The following is a 14,495-nucleotide window of genomic DNA, read 5'->3' as shown; positions in this document are numbered from 1 at the left end:
AAAAGTCTGTTATTCATCCAGTGCAAAAGATAGTTCCTGGGAGTTCATTATAACTTGGAGAACAAAACAATGAGACCAATGTTGAAAAACTGATAAATGTATCAGGCTTGCCAATACAGTATCCAACTTGAACAGATCTGACCTCAAATTATATCAAAGATTGATAGGATCACTTAACTTCTGTTCCTACTACACCTTTTATGGTAGATACTATCTTGAATATCTTCACAGATTTCATAGATATTTTGCTAAAGGATATAGAATCATTCCTCCTCCATTCAAATCCTTTCTAGAAGAATGGAAACAGACTAACATGTACTGTATAGTGATATAAACATTCCTAATAATCAAGTAGATCTAGAACTATTCACAGATGCATCCAACTTTGGCTGGGGTGGAGCAATAGTAGGAAAACATGGCATACTCTCAACTAATAATACATGGCTACAAAATGAGAATACTCTGCACTTTAACATTAGAGAATTACTTGCATGCATTTACTGTATAAAACACTTCAGAGACAAACTAAGAAACAAAGTAGTACTAATTCACATAGATTCACAAGTAACAAACTTCTGGGTCAAAAAACATGGTAGCATTAGGAACAAATCGGACCAGGAGGCCAGTGTTACTAAACATCAAAGGAAAATAAAACATAGACATTCAAACTAAATGGATTAAAGGGAAAAGCAATGTGATGGCTGATTCCCTATCGAGAGACTTTGGTTCCATATATCCAGAAGCCACTCTTGACGATAATCTATTCAATTTAATTTGCACAGATATGAATTTCTCTCCTGAAATAGACCTTTTCACCAATGGCTTTAATTCTAAATGTAAAAGATTTTGTTCTTCCATACCCAACACAAAAGCAATCAGTAATAATGCTCTTCACATTAGCTAGGAAGGTTCTTCTCCTCTTTATGCTTTCCCCCCAGGCTTCTTACTGCATAAAGTGCTTTTAAGATATATAACGAATGTAATAACATGCTCTTCTGCACTGTTTCCCCGGAAACGGAACCATGGATTCCCCTAGTCAAGACATTCTCCAAGGAATACCGGAAGTACAAAGTCAAAGCAGAAGGCTGCCAGATACTTCATATGGACTGTACCTTACCCTTAGCACAACACCACTTAAATTTGATCGCCTTCAGAATATAAAAGATCAACTACCTTCCATATTTCCTCCAGAGATATGCAACAAAATTACTTCCAATTTACGAGATAGCTCCATGGCCAAGTACCAAAATCTCTTCAGTAGCTTTAAAGAGTTCATACACAATAGATATGGAAGTAACAACAAGTTCCCTCTTTTATCAGTGCTACTCTATTTCAACGAATTAATAGACAAGGGCCAAGCAAACAACACTAAAAGGATACCGAGCTGCTCTTGGACTGGTTTTGAAGGGATACTTTCCCAAATATTGTCTAGCAAAGTAAATAGAAGAAGACCCAGCAATTCTCATCAATTTCCAGGCTGGGATCTTGATAAAGTGGTTTCCTTCCTCAACACTACAAGAGATGATTCTATGCAGCTCATGATTCAGAAGACCTTATTCCTCGTAGCTTTGGCTTGCCCATTGAGAGCTAACCAATTTAATCATCTATGTATCTCTAGGAGCACTTTCACGCCAGAAACCATTGTGTTAAGGAACCACCCTTCCTTCATGGCCAAGAATCAGAGAAACAATTACACTCCTATTGAATTCAGCTTTAGGTGTCACCCTACCAAGCCAAAAATTTGTCCAGTTAGACAATTAAACTTTTATCTGGAGTACACAAATAAAATCTGTGCAGAAAGGAACATAGATACGGAAGACCATATTTGGCTGGATGAAAACTTCAAGATCATGTCCCTTCCAAAGATGAGGCAGCTATTCAGGGACTGTATTTTCAGACCTGATCCCAATGCCAGAAAACACCACCAATTTCCACTCTATCAGAGGTCAAGCAGCTTCAAGTATGATGTATAATGGAGTTATGCTGCAAGAGATAAAAACTAGAATGTATTGGAAAAGCAACTCTGTATTTGGGTCATTTTATGCTCTCCTCGGTCTACAGGGAGCTTTCGATGCAATCGTTGCAGGACTGCATCTTCATGCCCCCTGAAGTATCGGGTGAGCAAAACCAGTGGGTCTGAAAGGCTGAAGCCTCTCTCTCTAGAACTGACAGTTTACTTGTGAACCTAAGTTCTGGAGAGAAGAGGCGAGGCCTTTCAGACCCAGGGTCTAGTTCACCCTCCGACCCTACCCCCTAACCGAGGAGACCATTCTGGAGGAAATAAAGGATTTGTAAAGTAATTACATACAAAGTCAACAGCTTACATGTTTCTGAAGGCCAACCATAAAATTTTTTAATTATTCATAAATTTCTTTAGGATATACTTAGACTTTTTTCCTTGCATTTAGAGGAGATGCAACTTTTAGGTAACATGATAGGAATATCTTGGAAAGGGGAGGTGAACTACTGTCACATTATATTATCTTAGAATATAAAGAGGAATGGAAAATGTTAAAATTCACAAATTGGAACTTTGAGTTACTACTTGTAGTAATTTGCAATCTCAAATATATCTCACAACAGGAAAATGGAATGGTAAGTACAGATATACTTCATAGCAACTTGCAACTTCAAATATGGCGGTTTGGTTCCTGTCAACTCACATGTCTCTGGTTGCTCTGCCCCGATGGGCGTGGTTTGTGCCCGCTTACGGCTGTCTGGGGGAGGAGCCAGGGGTGTGTCATAGCAAAACCAGTGGGTCTGAAAGGCCTCGCCTCTTCTCTCCAGAACTTAGGTTCACAAGTAAACTGTCAGTTCTCTGAAGGCTGCACTAAATGAGGTATAAGATGGTCGTCTCGTGTAGGGAAAAAATGCTTCTTTGATACCCCCGGAAACCCTTCTGTTCTACCTTTATTGTTGAAATAAGGTAATAATTCATCAATGCAGAGCTATAATATTATTATTGTAATCTCCAGCAAAAATAAGCCATTTCTTTTCTTGGGTGGCATAAAGAAACACAGGTGCAGAAAGGGTATGATACATGAATAAAAATTTTACATTGCATATTATTCAAAATAGGATAAGATTTCTCTCAAAATCCTTATGGGTTTGTTCTCTCAAAATACTTATATAGCCTTCAGAAATTGAGACCAAATATCAGTACTTTAGTTTGAACTAAATCTGCTGTATACATAGCCCCCATAGGAAGGTTATGTCATTAGTGCACCTGAAGCTGTGCATTGTATGCATTACTAAGGATCTTTGCAGCATCCTTTTGGTCCCCTAGCCACACTTGCTTTTTGGCCTTCAACTATACTGTACTTCCGTTCCCTCCTCCCATTTTACATATTGATGGCCACCCTTAAACTTTTACTTCATAGTGGAATGGGTTTTTCCCCGATTGCTCATTGTTGTTGAAAGCCTCTCAGGTCCCAGTTCTGGGCCTTATGGCCCAAATTCATACATCCAATGCAAATCTGCTGTATTATTTATGACAAAAGAAATATCTGAAATGCAAGGGTACTCTGGAATGAGAGCTTTCCAAGTGTAAATGCAAAGGGACCTTTTCATATTAGACGGGATTTATAGAAGTCAAGATCATGTCTAAAGGTGCTCTATTTGACAGGATTTATAGAAGTTAAAGGTGATGTCTAAAGGTGCCCTACATGTGTTAAATTTAGAGAGGACTAAATTTTTGCATTCTTTCAACAAGATTTAATTTATTGTCGGTGAAGGTATTCCCTCCCCACACAATTGGAAGCCATTATCATGCATACCCTGTACTTGAAAGGCAGTATGAATCTAGGGTATCACTAAGTGATGTTCATATCCCCTCTTTGTTTTACCAATTCCTATGCTGAGTGAATCTACTTTCAGAAAATTCTCTTCAGAAACTTGATCCAAGTCTCACCTAATCTTGTACTGTATAATGCTGTTACTGTATGTGTAAATCTTATTTAGTAAGTGGCGTAGCTAACATAACATGGTTTGTTGTAATGCTTCCTAAATTAAACTTCTTCACATCTCTTAATCTTTTATTACTGTACTACAGTGATTAAGAATCTGAGAATTTGAACCTTTTAGTAATAAATGAATAAAAAGTTAGCTTCAGGAGGATCTAAATGCAGGTAATGTTTAGGAACTGTATACTGTACAGCTTTTTCTCCTTGTACATGGAGTGTCTATTCTTGAAATATTCTTTATCAATTTGAGAGAGTTTAGTTTATTGTCTTGTAGTTTTTAAATGCAACTTAGACTTGCTTCAAATCTATTATAAGGCTACTACTTCTTTGTTCCCTAGACATGACCATTGGCATTATTATCATGAGCGTCTTTGAATGTGTCACCTGCTCTTTTGTTATCCTTTGCATGCAGGTTCACAGCTCCACAGATACTATTTTGAAATTAGGGTTGTATGAAATGATGAAATTACAACACAGGAAAATTAACAAGAAAGAGTTCTGCCCGCTGTGACATAAAAGAATCAGTGATAAACTGTCCTGGAAAGAAGTGAAGAAGAAAGTGTAAATAAAGGAAATACAGTACACATTATGTTCTATATGATGACAATGATTGTGGTTAAGAATGGTAATTTTTCTTGGGTGACAAATTCATGCCTTTTCAATTTGGAAATGTCTTGATGTAGTTTGCTTTGTCATTCTAGTACTGTGGTGCTGTCAAGAGACATTATCTATTAGCTAGAATTCAGATCTAAGGGTTCCATTATCTTTTTTTCATAAGCAAAGTCATCTGACTAGTGGCAATATTAAAAATGTCACCATTATTACAGATTTTCTTTAAAATTAGACAAACGATAATAAAGGGAAAATACCTAAAAAAGTTGTATTGATTATCATTACCACTTCATAAAGACATCAGATAGTTTAGATTGTACTCTAAATGTTAATTCTAATGCATGTTTGGTTCTTGCACATCTTTATGTGATTTTGTATGCAACCTTGTAGTACAGTATGTGATTTGGTGTATGCTATCTCCATGCCGTACTCAAGATTTTCTGTCTTAGCATGGTGGTGATAGTGATTGTAATATGGTACAAATACTTGTACAATATATGTAAATAATTGATGGTGCTTGTTTTGAGTGTCAGTAGTTAGAAGATTTCATTTCCCCACTATCCTGCATTGCTATTTTCCATTCACCAAACTAAATGTTTCAGGGTGGCCTCTTCCCTTCCTCCTTGCTATTCCTTCTTCAAATGAGTGTTAAGGGCAACACCTAACTATTCAGTATTCATAAGTTTTGTGATAATAAAATCTAGATGGAAGCAGCTGATGTTGGGAGTGAAAGTTGGGTAGCGAGTTTGCTGCTCTTTTTGGGGACTCCCACAGCCATCATTTTTGCCATAATAGCAGGGTGAGTATGATGTTCTTTAATGTGATAGCTTTCAGTTGAGAACTACAGTAGATCATATTACTAGCTAAGAAACTGAAGTGTGTAGTTGTAATTTATATACAGTATGGCTCTCATGTTTGTAATCATTCTTATCTGATAAGTGGTCATATCTATCATATAGTCTAATGATTTCACTTGATTAAGAGAAGAAATGGAATGCCTAAATTATATATGGTGAGTTGTGAATCTAAATTGTTTTATAATTTCCATATTATTTTATAAAGGGAGAATTACTTGAAATTACTTTTTATTTCTTGGCCTGAGCTGTTTCTACTGGATAAAATTTAAGTTATCTTCTGGAATTCTGATATTTGGCAGATAATCATATTCTTTCTTCTTGAGTGTGTATTCCTGCATGTTCTATGTATAGGGTGATAAACTGATGAACAATGTTCAATTGTCTTCAGAACTTTAGCTGAGTACTATGAAGGCTCATATAGGTCATACTGTGTTCATACCCATAAAGCATATGGGATGGGATTATTTATTACTGTATACAATTTTATTTTTTTTAAATCTAATATATTTTCAAGCATAAACAATTCAATACTCTTGCAAAATGACTATAAAGTACTGTAGTGAGATGAGACTATGGAATAGCATTTTGAGAAATAATAACATTGTATTTTTCCAACACGAATACAAACCCTCATCCTTTAATAGGAATCTGCTTTTAGCATAGCTGGAACTAGGCTATTAGAATTTATGACGAAGTGTCATTAGTTACTGTTGGGTGGTAGGGAAGACCCTTCCTTAAGCAAGCACATTGAGTAGCAAATTTGTTTTGAACCACCAGAAACTACAGACGTATTCTCGGCAGCATTAAGTTGGTTTTTTTTTTTTTCCCCCCGATAATTGTTGGCACAGGTCATTGTGTGCTAAGAATGTTAACAAAGAACAAATTTCTTGCAGTTTTCCTAATAATGGTAGCTGGCTGACCACAGTGTAACCTGCAGATACAGTATGTACTTTCTTCTTCCTGTTTATAGCATTCCAGTTGCTATTTATTCCCTCGCGAGTGGGAAGGAATGCCACCGTCTTCCTATGTCAGGAAAGACGCTAGATATCTCCTAGTGGTGCTGTCTCTCCATAGAATTCCTAGGATCTCTTTCCTGGGAGTATTGTTGCTGTTGCACTGGAAGGCAAATTCAAGATCATCCTCCACTTCTGCCCCTCTTTGTGTATACATGACTCCTACAATTTCTCTGGTCTGCCACAGGATTTCGGTGTCTCCTTTCACCAAAGACGAAGAATAAAGCGACCCTGAGAGACAATGCAGAGAACACCTGAGAGTGCTCCTTCATCTCACCATGCACTACTGGTCGTGAGGGAAGGGTTACTCCTTTTTTCCCCCCTATACTGTATGGACAAACAAGTCCTAAAGACTGATAGATATGAGTTGCATTCGCGTGACTCCTACTGTTTCTCTCTGCGCAGGAGGTTCAGTGTTAATTTTGCGCACGTGCCCTCACCTGTGCATGCCCTAGTTTATGTGCACACAGATAACACTCTTTCTCGTGAGAAGAGAAATGGTAGGAGTAACTTACTCCACAAATGCAACTACCATCCTCCTACAGGAGCGATTTATTGATTGAATTGAGGTCTTCTGGCATCCTGACATAAGGTCATTGACGTCTATCTACAGAAGCGAGCCCACGAATATTCCAATGCTCTCAGGAATGTGCTATTACCTGTTCATGCCCATGTGCCCACTAGGGCGATAGTATATGCTTGTGTGCCCTTAACTGTACTTGCTTGCGCACACTCCTACTGGAGGAAGGATAGATGATCTTCAGTGTCCTCAACTGTTTGCACACCCCAGAGGGCTTTCTTGTGGGAGCACCCTCATCTGCTCATGTATACTCCTAAAGGAACGAGCCCTCACATGTTCACGCTTGCTCTTCTATAGCAGCAAGCCCTCAATTTTCACTTAAGATTCTTTTGAGAGCGCTCATTCGTCTTCTAGTAAGACTAGAAACTTGATAGCCCTATGTTTGCCTGCGCTTTTAGCAAGGCGGGAATATACGTAAAGTATCTCACAAGAACGGGTGCGTGCACTGCTGGTAGAAATAAGGGACTCACCTATCTCTCTTTCCTTAAACAGTAGATCTCTCTTGCTTTCAGGAGAGAGAGGGGAAAGATGCGTACCAAGAGTTGTTATTTCGGGAACAGACATCGGTACATGCTGTTTTGCAACAGTAGTTGATTAATTACCAAATGCAATGCCTTCATAAAAAGATTCAATGAACGTAGCTGCCGGTCTCCAACAATTCCTAAGTACAGTACATAACAATAATACAGTACGGCACAGTTTGTACCAAGAGAAGTGGTACATGCCAAGATCATACACAGTGCTGAGCAGTTTGTGATACAAATGCTTACACACCTGTTTCTAGCATTCTCTCATACAAGACCGATCTCTCGTTCAGGAGAAAAGGCCCCTCACCACCTGATTAAGTTGGACATTTAGTATGTCCTCGCCTCATACGCGTGGCAAGAGGTTACATATTGGAAATCCTTTCTTCAGGTGTTCACTGTGCTTTCTGGAAGCTATGCAATTGGCCACTTCTCATTTATTCTTCAGTGAATTTGGGTCACAGAAATTGTGGCATATGCTTCATTCCTGTTCTTCCATTACACGATATGGTGGAAGAAGAACTTATAACCCTTCGCATCGCTTGTACGGTATTTGAGATTTTTTCTTCGAGAGTGCTGAGGTTTTCCAAGATTTACGTTTCCCATGGGATTGGTGGTCTTCAGCGATCGAGAAACTTAAGATCAGTTACCGTGATTTGGAACCTGACGATGCTCAGTTACCATGATTGGGAATATTACGATCAGTTAGCATGGTCTGCAGCCGTGCAATGTGGAACAATGATCGGAACTTATGATTGCTTTAAGTAATCATCATCAGGGAACGAGTCGACCTGTTCCTGTTACTTGTTCCCTACCCCTAAAGAGGAGGAAAGAATCGCCAAACCACAGGACGACTATTCAGGCAGTCTCTCGAGACGTTGACTGATTCCTCTGCAAGGTTTCTTGGGAGAAACAGTCCTCTTCCCAAACCTAACCCCTGGGAAGGATTCTCGGTACAAGGTTTAGAAGCTTATACGCCTACCAGTATTCAGTTTTGTACAAGACTGACCACAAGCATTGCTGTTCAGGAAATTGGCAGCCACCCTCGTCCCTCTCCTGCCTTGGAACATTCACGAGATGCTTCAGAGAGACTAGCGTGTGAGATCTCTCCGTTCGTCACTGCTGCACCTTAAGGTAGATCTTCCCACATGCTGAGAACAAACGATCCATGACTAAGTTTCCCAGACATTAAGATCTTCCATCTCAGCCAAGCTTGAAGGGTTAGAACATGTGACTCCTTAAATGTGATCTCAACACATGAACAAGTACTGAGGTGCCACATCACGAGAGCGTGCGATTGTCGGCAAGGGTCCTCTCCAACCAAGTTCTTTTGGGAATTTTCTTCAGGAAAAAGGCTCCAGAGATGACTACCTTTAGAGCAGTTTAGTATGGCAATTTTGATTTCCTCCAAGTACTGTAATGGAATTCCTTTAACTTTAGCAATTAGTAGGATCATGATTCCTGGGCTTTTCAGACATCCTCCCCCATCAATCAAACCAGCAGAGTCCATGCTGATGGTAGGGACCCTGATGGAGACTCAACAAAAAAAACACGATGTCCTGATAGGTCCACTGCCATGGAAGCTACTGCCATGACGACCCTCAAGTACAACGGACTTGATTTGGTTAAACACAAAGAACAAAGCCATTTTGACACCATTCAGCTGCCTCACGGGCCATTCAAAATCCAAAGGCGAGAGAATACGCTTGCCTCCAGTTTCACCATACATGACCATACAGAGGAAACAAGAAGCGGGTACATCCCTTATGGAACGGATTGGCTATACCCCAGTTCCCACGAAGGGAGTAGACATTATGAGGTCATAGTGGAAGAAGACTTGAACAGGTTGCATCCATTGATCAGTTACCACTAAGGGTCAAGACCCTTCAAGGATAACTATCCAGAGATCCTCACCGTGCCCTGAGCAGGCACTGAAGAAGTCTCCTACGACTTACAGATGCAATCTGTTACTCCAGGTTCTTCCTTCCCCTCGAAAGACTGTGATATTGTTCTGTAGTTTCACCTTCAACCTGGCCTTCCAGGTAGATGGGTAGGGTAGGGTAAGGTAAAGGATGGCAGAATTCAGGGACTTTATGCAGTTATCGTAAGCAGGGATATGTCAGTCAGAATGTTGAGCAACACCTGTAACATTCAAGATCTGTCTTGCTGATATCCCCTGTGATCTGCCAAACCCCCCCCCCCCTCCCCCCCCTAATGGCAGGAACTTAAGCATCACAAGGGTTTCATAGAAGTTTTAACAGACTCCTACAGTAGACTCTTATGAATGGAATAGCCAATGGGGAACTGGAGACTGGTCGTATGTCTCCTTGCTTGGTTCCCTAGATGCTAGTAACAAACAGTCTGGCACAAGAATGAAAACCTCTCCATCCACAGTCTGGCATAAGAATGAAGACCTCTCCATCCACAGTCCGGCATAAGAATGAAGGCCTCTCCATCCACAGTCCGGCATAAGAATGAAGACTTCTCTATCTACAGTCTGACATAAGAATGAAGACCTCTCCATCTACAGTCCGACACAAGAATGAAGGCCTCTCCATCCACAGTCTGGCATAAGAATGAAGACCTCTCCATCCACAGTCTGGCACAAGATTGAAGACATCTCCATCCACAGTCTGGCACAAGAATGAAGGCCTCTCCATCCACAGTCCGACATGAGAATGAAGACCTCTCCATCCACAGTCCGACATGAGAATGAAGACCTCTCCATCCACAGTCCGACATGAGAATGAAGACCTCTCCATCCACAGTCCGGCATAAGAATGAAGACCTCTCCATCCACATGTGTACCTCAACAACATGTAACCTCAGATCCATTTTCTCTATCCTACAGAAGGATATTTTTGCAGTGTCCTTAAGAAAAGTGCCTACCACTCCTCAAATGTTTATGCAAATGTCCACTTTCTTTTATCTGAACTTTCAATCTGCACTCTACCAATTGGTTTCGGTAATTGTCCCCTTTCAACCCTCCTACAGAGGAATTGCTTCAGCATTGAGATTGACTGATTGATTTGAAGTTCTCTGGCATCCTGACATTGAAGGTCATTGACGCTGATCAGCATTGAGAAACTTCTTTTCTTTTGACTCAGTGGATTGAAATATATTGGAGGAAGTTCATTATGACTTTTAAATAGAGATGGAATACCTGAGAATACTGTATCTTAGCATGATAGCTACAGGGGCTCCCCATCAAACGATTGTAGCAAGTGAGTTAATGATATTGTCCGTATACACCTTCCAGATCACCATTGACAACGCCTTCCAAGACTTCCTTCATTAATGAGAAGGCTAACTCCTCTCGGCCACCTCCAAAGTAATAATTTCAATACAGTAGTCCCTGAAGCTTTACTGATTAACAACCAGTATTCCCCTTTCCCTCAAGAGGATGAATGGTGGGGAGGGAGTGAGGAGGACTTTGGAGAAACCTGTGAGAGGGAAAAAATCAAGAAGGAGGCACAGAATTAGAAGGGGGTGAAGGATGATATGGAGAAAAAGCTTGATGGATGAGGATACCTTTGGTAGAGAGGGTGCATCAGACAATCGACCCCTTAATGTAGGGATAGCTGTGGGAAAGAAGATTCCCTTTTCCCTCAGATGGGTTGGTTATCAGGGATACAGGAAACCTACCTGCATTTCTTTCTGTCTAGACTCTAGAGTATGTGATTTACAGAAGGAATGGACTTGTCTTTCATCTTACTGGGAATGCTTGTGGTGCTACTGCTTTGCATGCTTCCCAAAGAGCTGTACTTGGTAGTGATGATGATTAACAACTCTTCCATTCGTGGATACAAAAAGCTCCTGTTCCCAAACCCTTAATTGATTGATTTGAGGTTTTCTGGCATCCTGACATCGAAGGTCATTGGCACCTATATCATTTATTATTAATAAAGAATACATGTAAAAGAATATTCAATTAAAACCATAGATGTCATTATAAAAGTTGAATAGCTTTCAGTAGACCTGCTTCTGAAATAAATCTAAAAATGCCTCTAGCATTGTACAATACATAATGTCCAAGAATCTTGGCAAGGATGAACCAACCATCCTCACCTCGAGCCTCAAACAGATATCTATTTCTTTCCATGCTATAAGTGGGGCATTCAGTCAACAAATGCCTCACTGTCAGGGATATCAAACAAGACGTCCCAATATGGTTGGTGTTGGCCAATTAGCAGAAACTCATGTGTCATGTGAGTGTGACCGATGCAGAGACGACAAAGATTAGTCTCCCACTTCCGGGGCATCATACTATACCTCCAAGGGGATATAAAATTTGTTATTTCTCTCATCTTATTTTCAACTAAACTATCCCAATGCTGTTGCCAATTATTAGAAATTAAATTAATGCTGGGTAAACAATCATCACAGAAAATAGGATACTTTCTTGGTAGCAACTCAGCTGCAGCATTCTTTGTCAGTAAATCTGCTTTCTCCTTTCCAGACACACCTATGTGAGCTGGAACCCAGCTAAATTGAACTGTTATACCCCTCAGTCCAATTATAAAAAGCCATTCTAAAGTTTTTAAAATTAAAGGATTACTGGCAATAAAAATTTCTAAAGCTTTAAGGACACTCCTTGCATCACTAAAATTGTAAAATTACCCTCCTCCTCCAACACTATTTTCTCAATAGTGGTTTGTATGCCACATAGGTTGGCAGTAAATATGGAAGCTGTTAAGAGGAAGTGCACCTCTACAATTAAAAGCATCATTATATACTCCAAATCCAATACCAGCACCAAATTTTGAGCCACCAGTATTTATAAAATTCAATTCCCCATGTTCTGCAACATATTCCATATAAAGAGACCTCGCTCCTAAGTCAGTCATATTGTTTTTAATACCAATAAAATATTTAAAAAATATATCTGGTAATTTCCATGGAGGGGTTGATGATATCTTAAAGGGAAGCACCATACTTCTAATCATATCAAGACTGATTAAGAATTATTTCACCCAAAAACCATAAGGTTGAGGAGATTTTGGGTGCAACTCAAAGTATGTTGAGTGCCTTACAAGGCTAGCAGTCTGATAGGCTAAAGAATTTGGAAGTGTTTGCAACCAAAACCAAAATCGAACAATAGAAGACTTTTGGTAAAGGTCTAAAAGTAACTCGAGCATCAACAAGTAGGCTTTGGATAGGCGAAGTTCTAAAGGCACCTGTGGCCAATCATACTGGTGTATAGAATCTAAAATCTTTAGTCGACTTTGGGTAGTTGAGGATTTCACACCCATAACTAATTTTTTAATAAATTAAGATCTTGTATAACTTTTAAAAGATTCAGGACCTCAAGACACTTTTCTTTTAAAGCTTTCAAGTGAGGAATCCATGTACGCCTGCAATCAAATGTCCATCCTAAAAAAATAACTTCACTTACACAGGAGATCCCTTAACCTTTGATGTATATATCCGGGTCTAGATGCACTCCCTGAATAGAACAGAAATGGACATCAACAGTTTTGCTTGTTGAAAACTTAAATTTATTCATATCTCCCCATTGAATTATTTGGTCAATTGTGAGTTGTAATTTTCTCTCAACCATTGACACTATAGCTCCAACAAATAATATGGAGAGATCATCTACAAACAATGTCAAGAGAATATCTTGAGGAATGTACTCTGGGGAGTAGAACATTCAACAGATCTGTGCAAGATTCTTTCAGACAAGAGCACTGTTTGAACATGCTCAATCGACTTGAGTCGCTGCTCAGGGGTTTTATGTTATCCCTACATTGTTTCATAGTGGAAAGGCTTTGGTTCTTACCACTGCTTTACCTACTCACTTTGGAGTAGAACAGGAAACTTTTGGGATTTTATCAGACTCAGATGATCAGCAAATTTTGAAAGTGCCTTTCAACATCACTGAGAAACTTAATACCTTAAGCTTTGATGCCCCTTTTTTTCCCCGTTTTGCTAATTTTTCAATATTTGGTTGAAGACATCTGGGTTCAAAGGGACTGATTGCTCCCACACGTGAATGGTTCCCAGATCAGTTGTTTGTCTCTTCCTTTGTTGGAGAAGCTCCCCACTTTCTGAGGTAAAGATACAGCTTGGTTCCCGATCCAAGTTTTCAACTTTGATTCAGACCTGAACTCGCCACAAGCATCAGCAGGACTCTTTAAGAGAAGAAGGTTGACAGTCTTGACCTCCAAAAGAGCTCAAGGTGTGTTTCATGAGCTCTCATGTCTCTTAAATGGTCCCGCTCGAGTCCATGGTAGCCTCGGCAAAGAGAGTAGGAAATACTGTAGCATATCTAGCATATCTTTTTTCTGTGTGTGTACTCATTTTGAAGGATACAAGATCTCCATTGCCTGACTTCGGGAGTTTGTGGCTAGAACCTACAGTCCAGCCAGGCATGACTTCAATCCTTCTCTTACCTACAAAAGCAACTAGTAGGAACCGTAATGATTTGCTTTTCTGTTCTGGGGCAGGGGAACAATATGACTTTCTTCAGTAAAGAAGGAATAAGGAAAGATTCCAAAACACTGAATTTACTCTAGCTGCGTGCAATAATCGGACATTCATTCCCACAAGGGGATGATAGTACAACCCTAGATTTGATGACATGAAACCAGAATATCAGATCTATCCAAGCTCTCAGGAAGAAACCTATCAGAGCTGCCTTCTGCGTTGACAATAATTTGTTAGCAACAGACGACCTTTGCTGCTCATAACATAAGGACACACAGTACTTAAAGGTTCCTGGACACTTTTATCTGTAAACTAGTGATAAGGGCTTCTTGTCCCCATGAGACAAGAAGCATCTTGTCCAAGATATTAGTTGTGACGTAAATCCAAAATGATAGGTAAAACCAACTGACCTTTTACCCTTGTTTCTTCCCCTTCCTTAGGATGCACGTCACTAGCTTATTTGCTGTACCGGACGATGGATGAAGGTGAGCCACTTGACTGAGCAACTTTTCCTGGCA

General features: G+C 39.8%; 1 protein-coding gene across 2 annotated transcripts in view; it reads left to right on the top strand.

Annotated features, from left to right (window-relative positions):
• The window catches only part of LOC137623258 (E3 ubiquitin-protein ligase RNF170-like), a 71,739-nt gene that overhangs the window by 34,535 nt on the left and 22,709 nt on the right, over nt 1-14,495 (top strand). For both annotated transcript variants that reach the window (XM_068354013.1, XM_068354012.1), the window contains exon 2: nt 5,177-5,373. In XM_068354013.1, the coding sequence (XP_068210114.1) occupies nt 5,279-5,373 (95 nt within the window). In that variant the 5' untranslated portion in view covers nt 5,177-5,278. The remainder of the gene's footprint in view (nt 1-5,176; nt 5,374-14,495) is intronic.

Source organism: Palaemon carinicauda, chromosome 30, assembly GCF_036898095.1.
Source record: "Palaemon carinicauda isolate YSFRI2023 chromosome 30, ASM3689809v2, whole genome shotgun sequence".
Classification (NCBI taxonomy): Eukaryota; Metazoa; Arthropoda; class Malacostraca; order Decapoda; family Palaemonidae; genus Palaemon; species Palaemon carinicauda.
The sequence above is the reverse complement of the archived record's forward strand: the minus strand, read 5'-3'. Positions and strand labels throughout refer to the sequence as shown.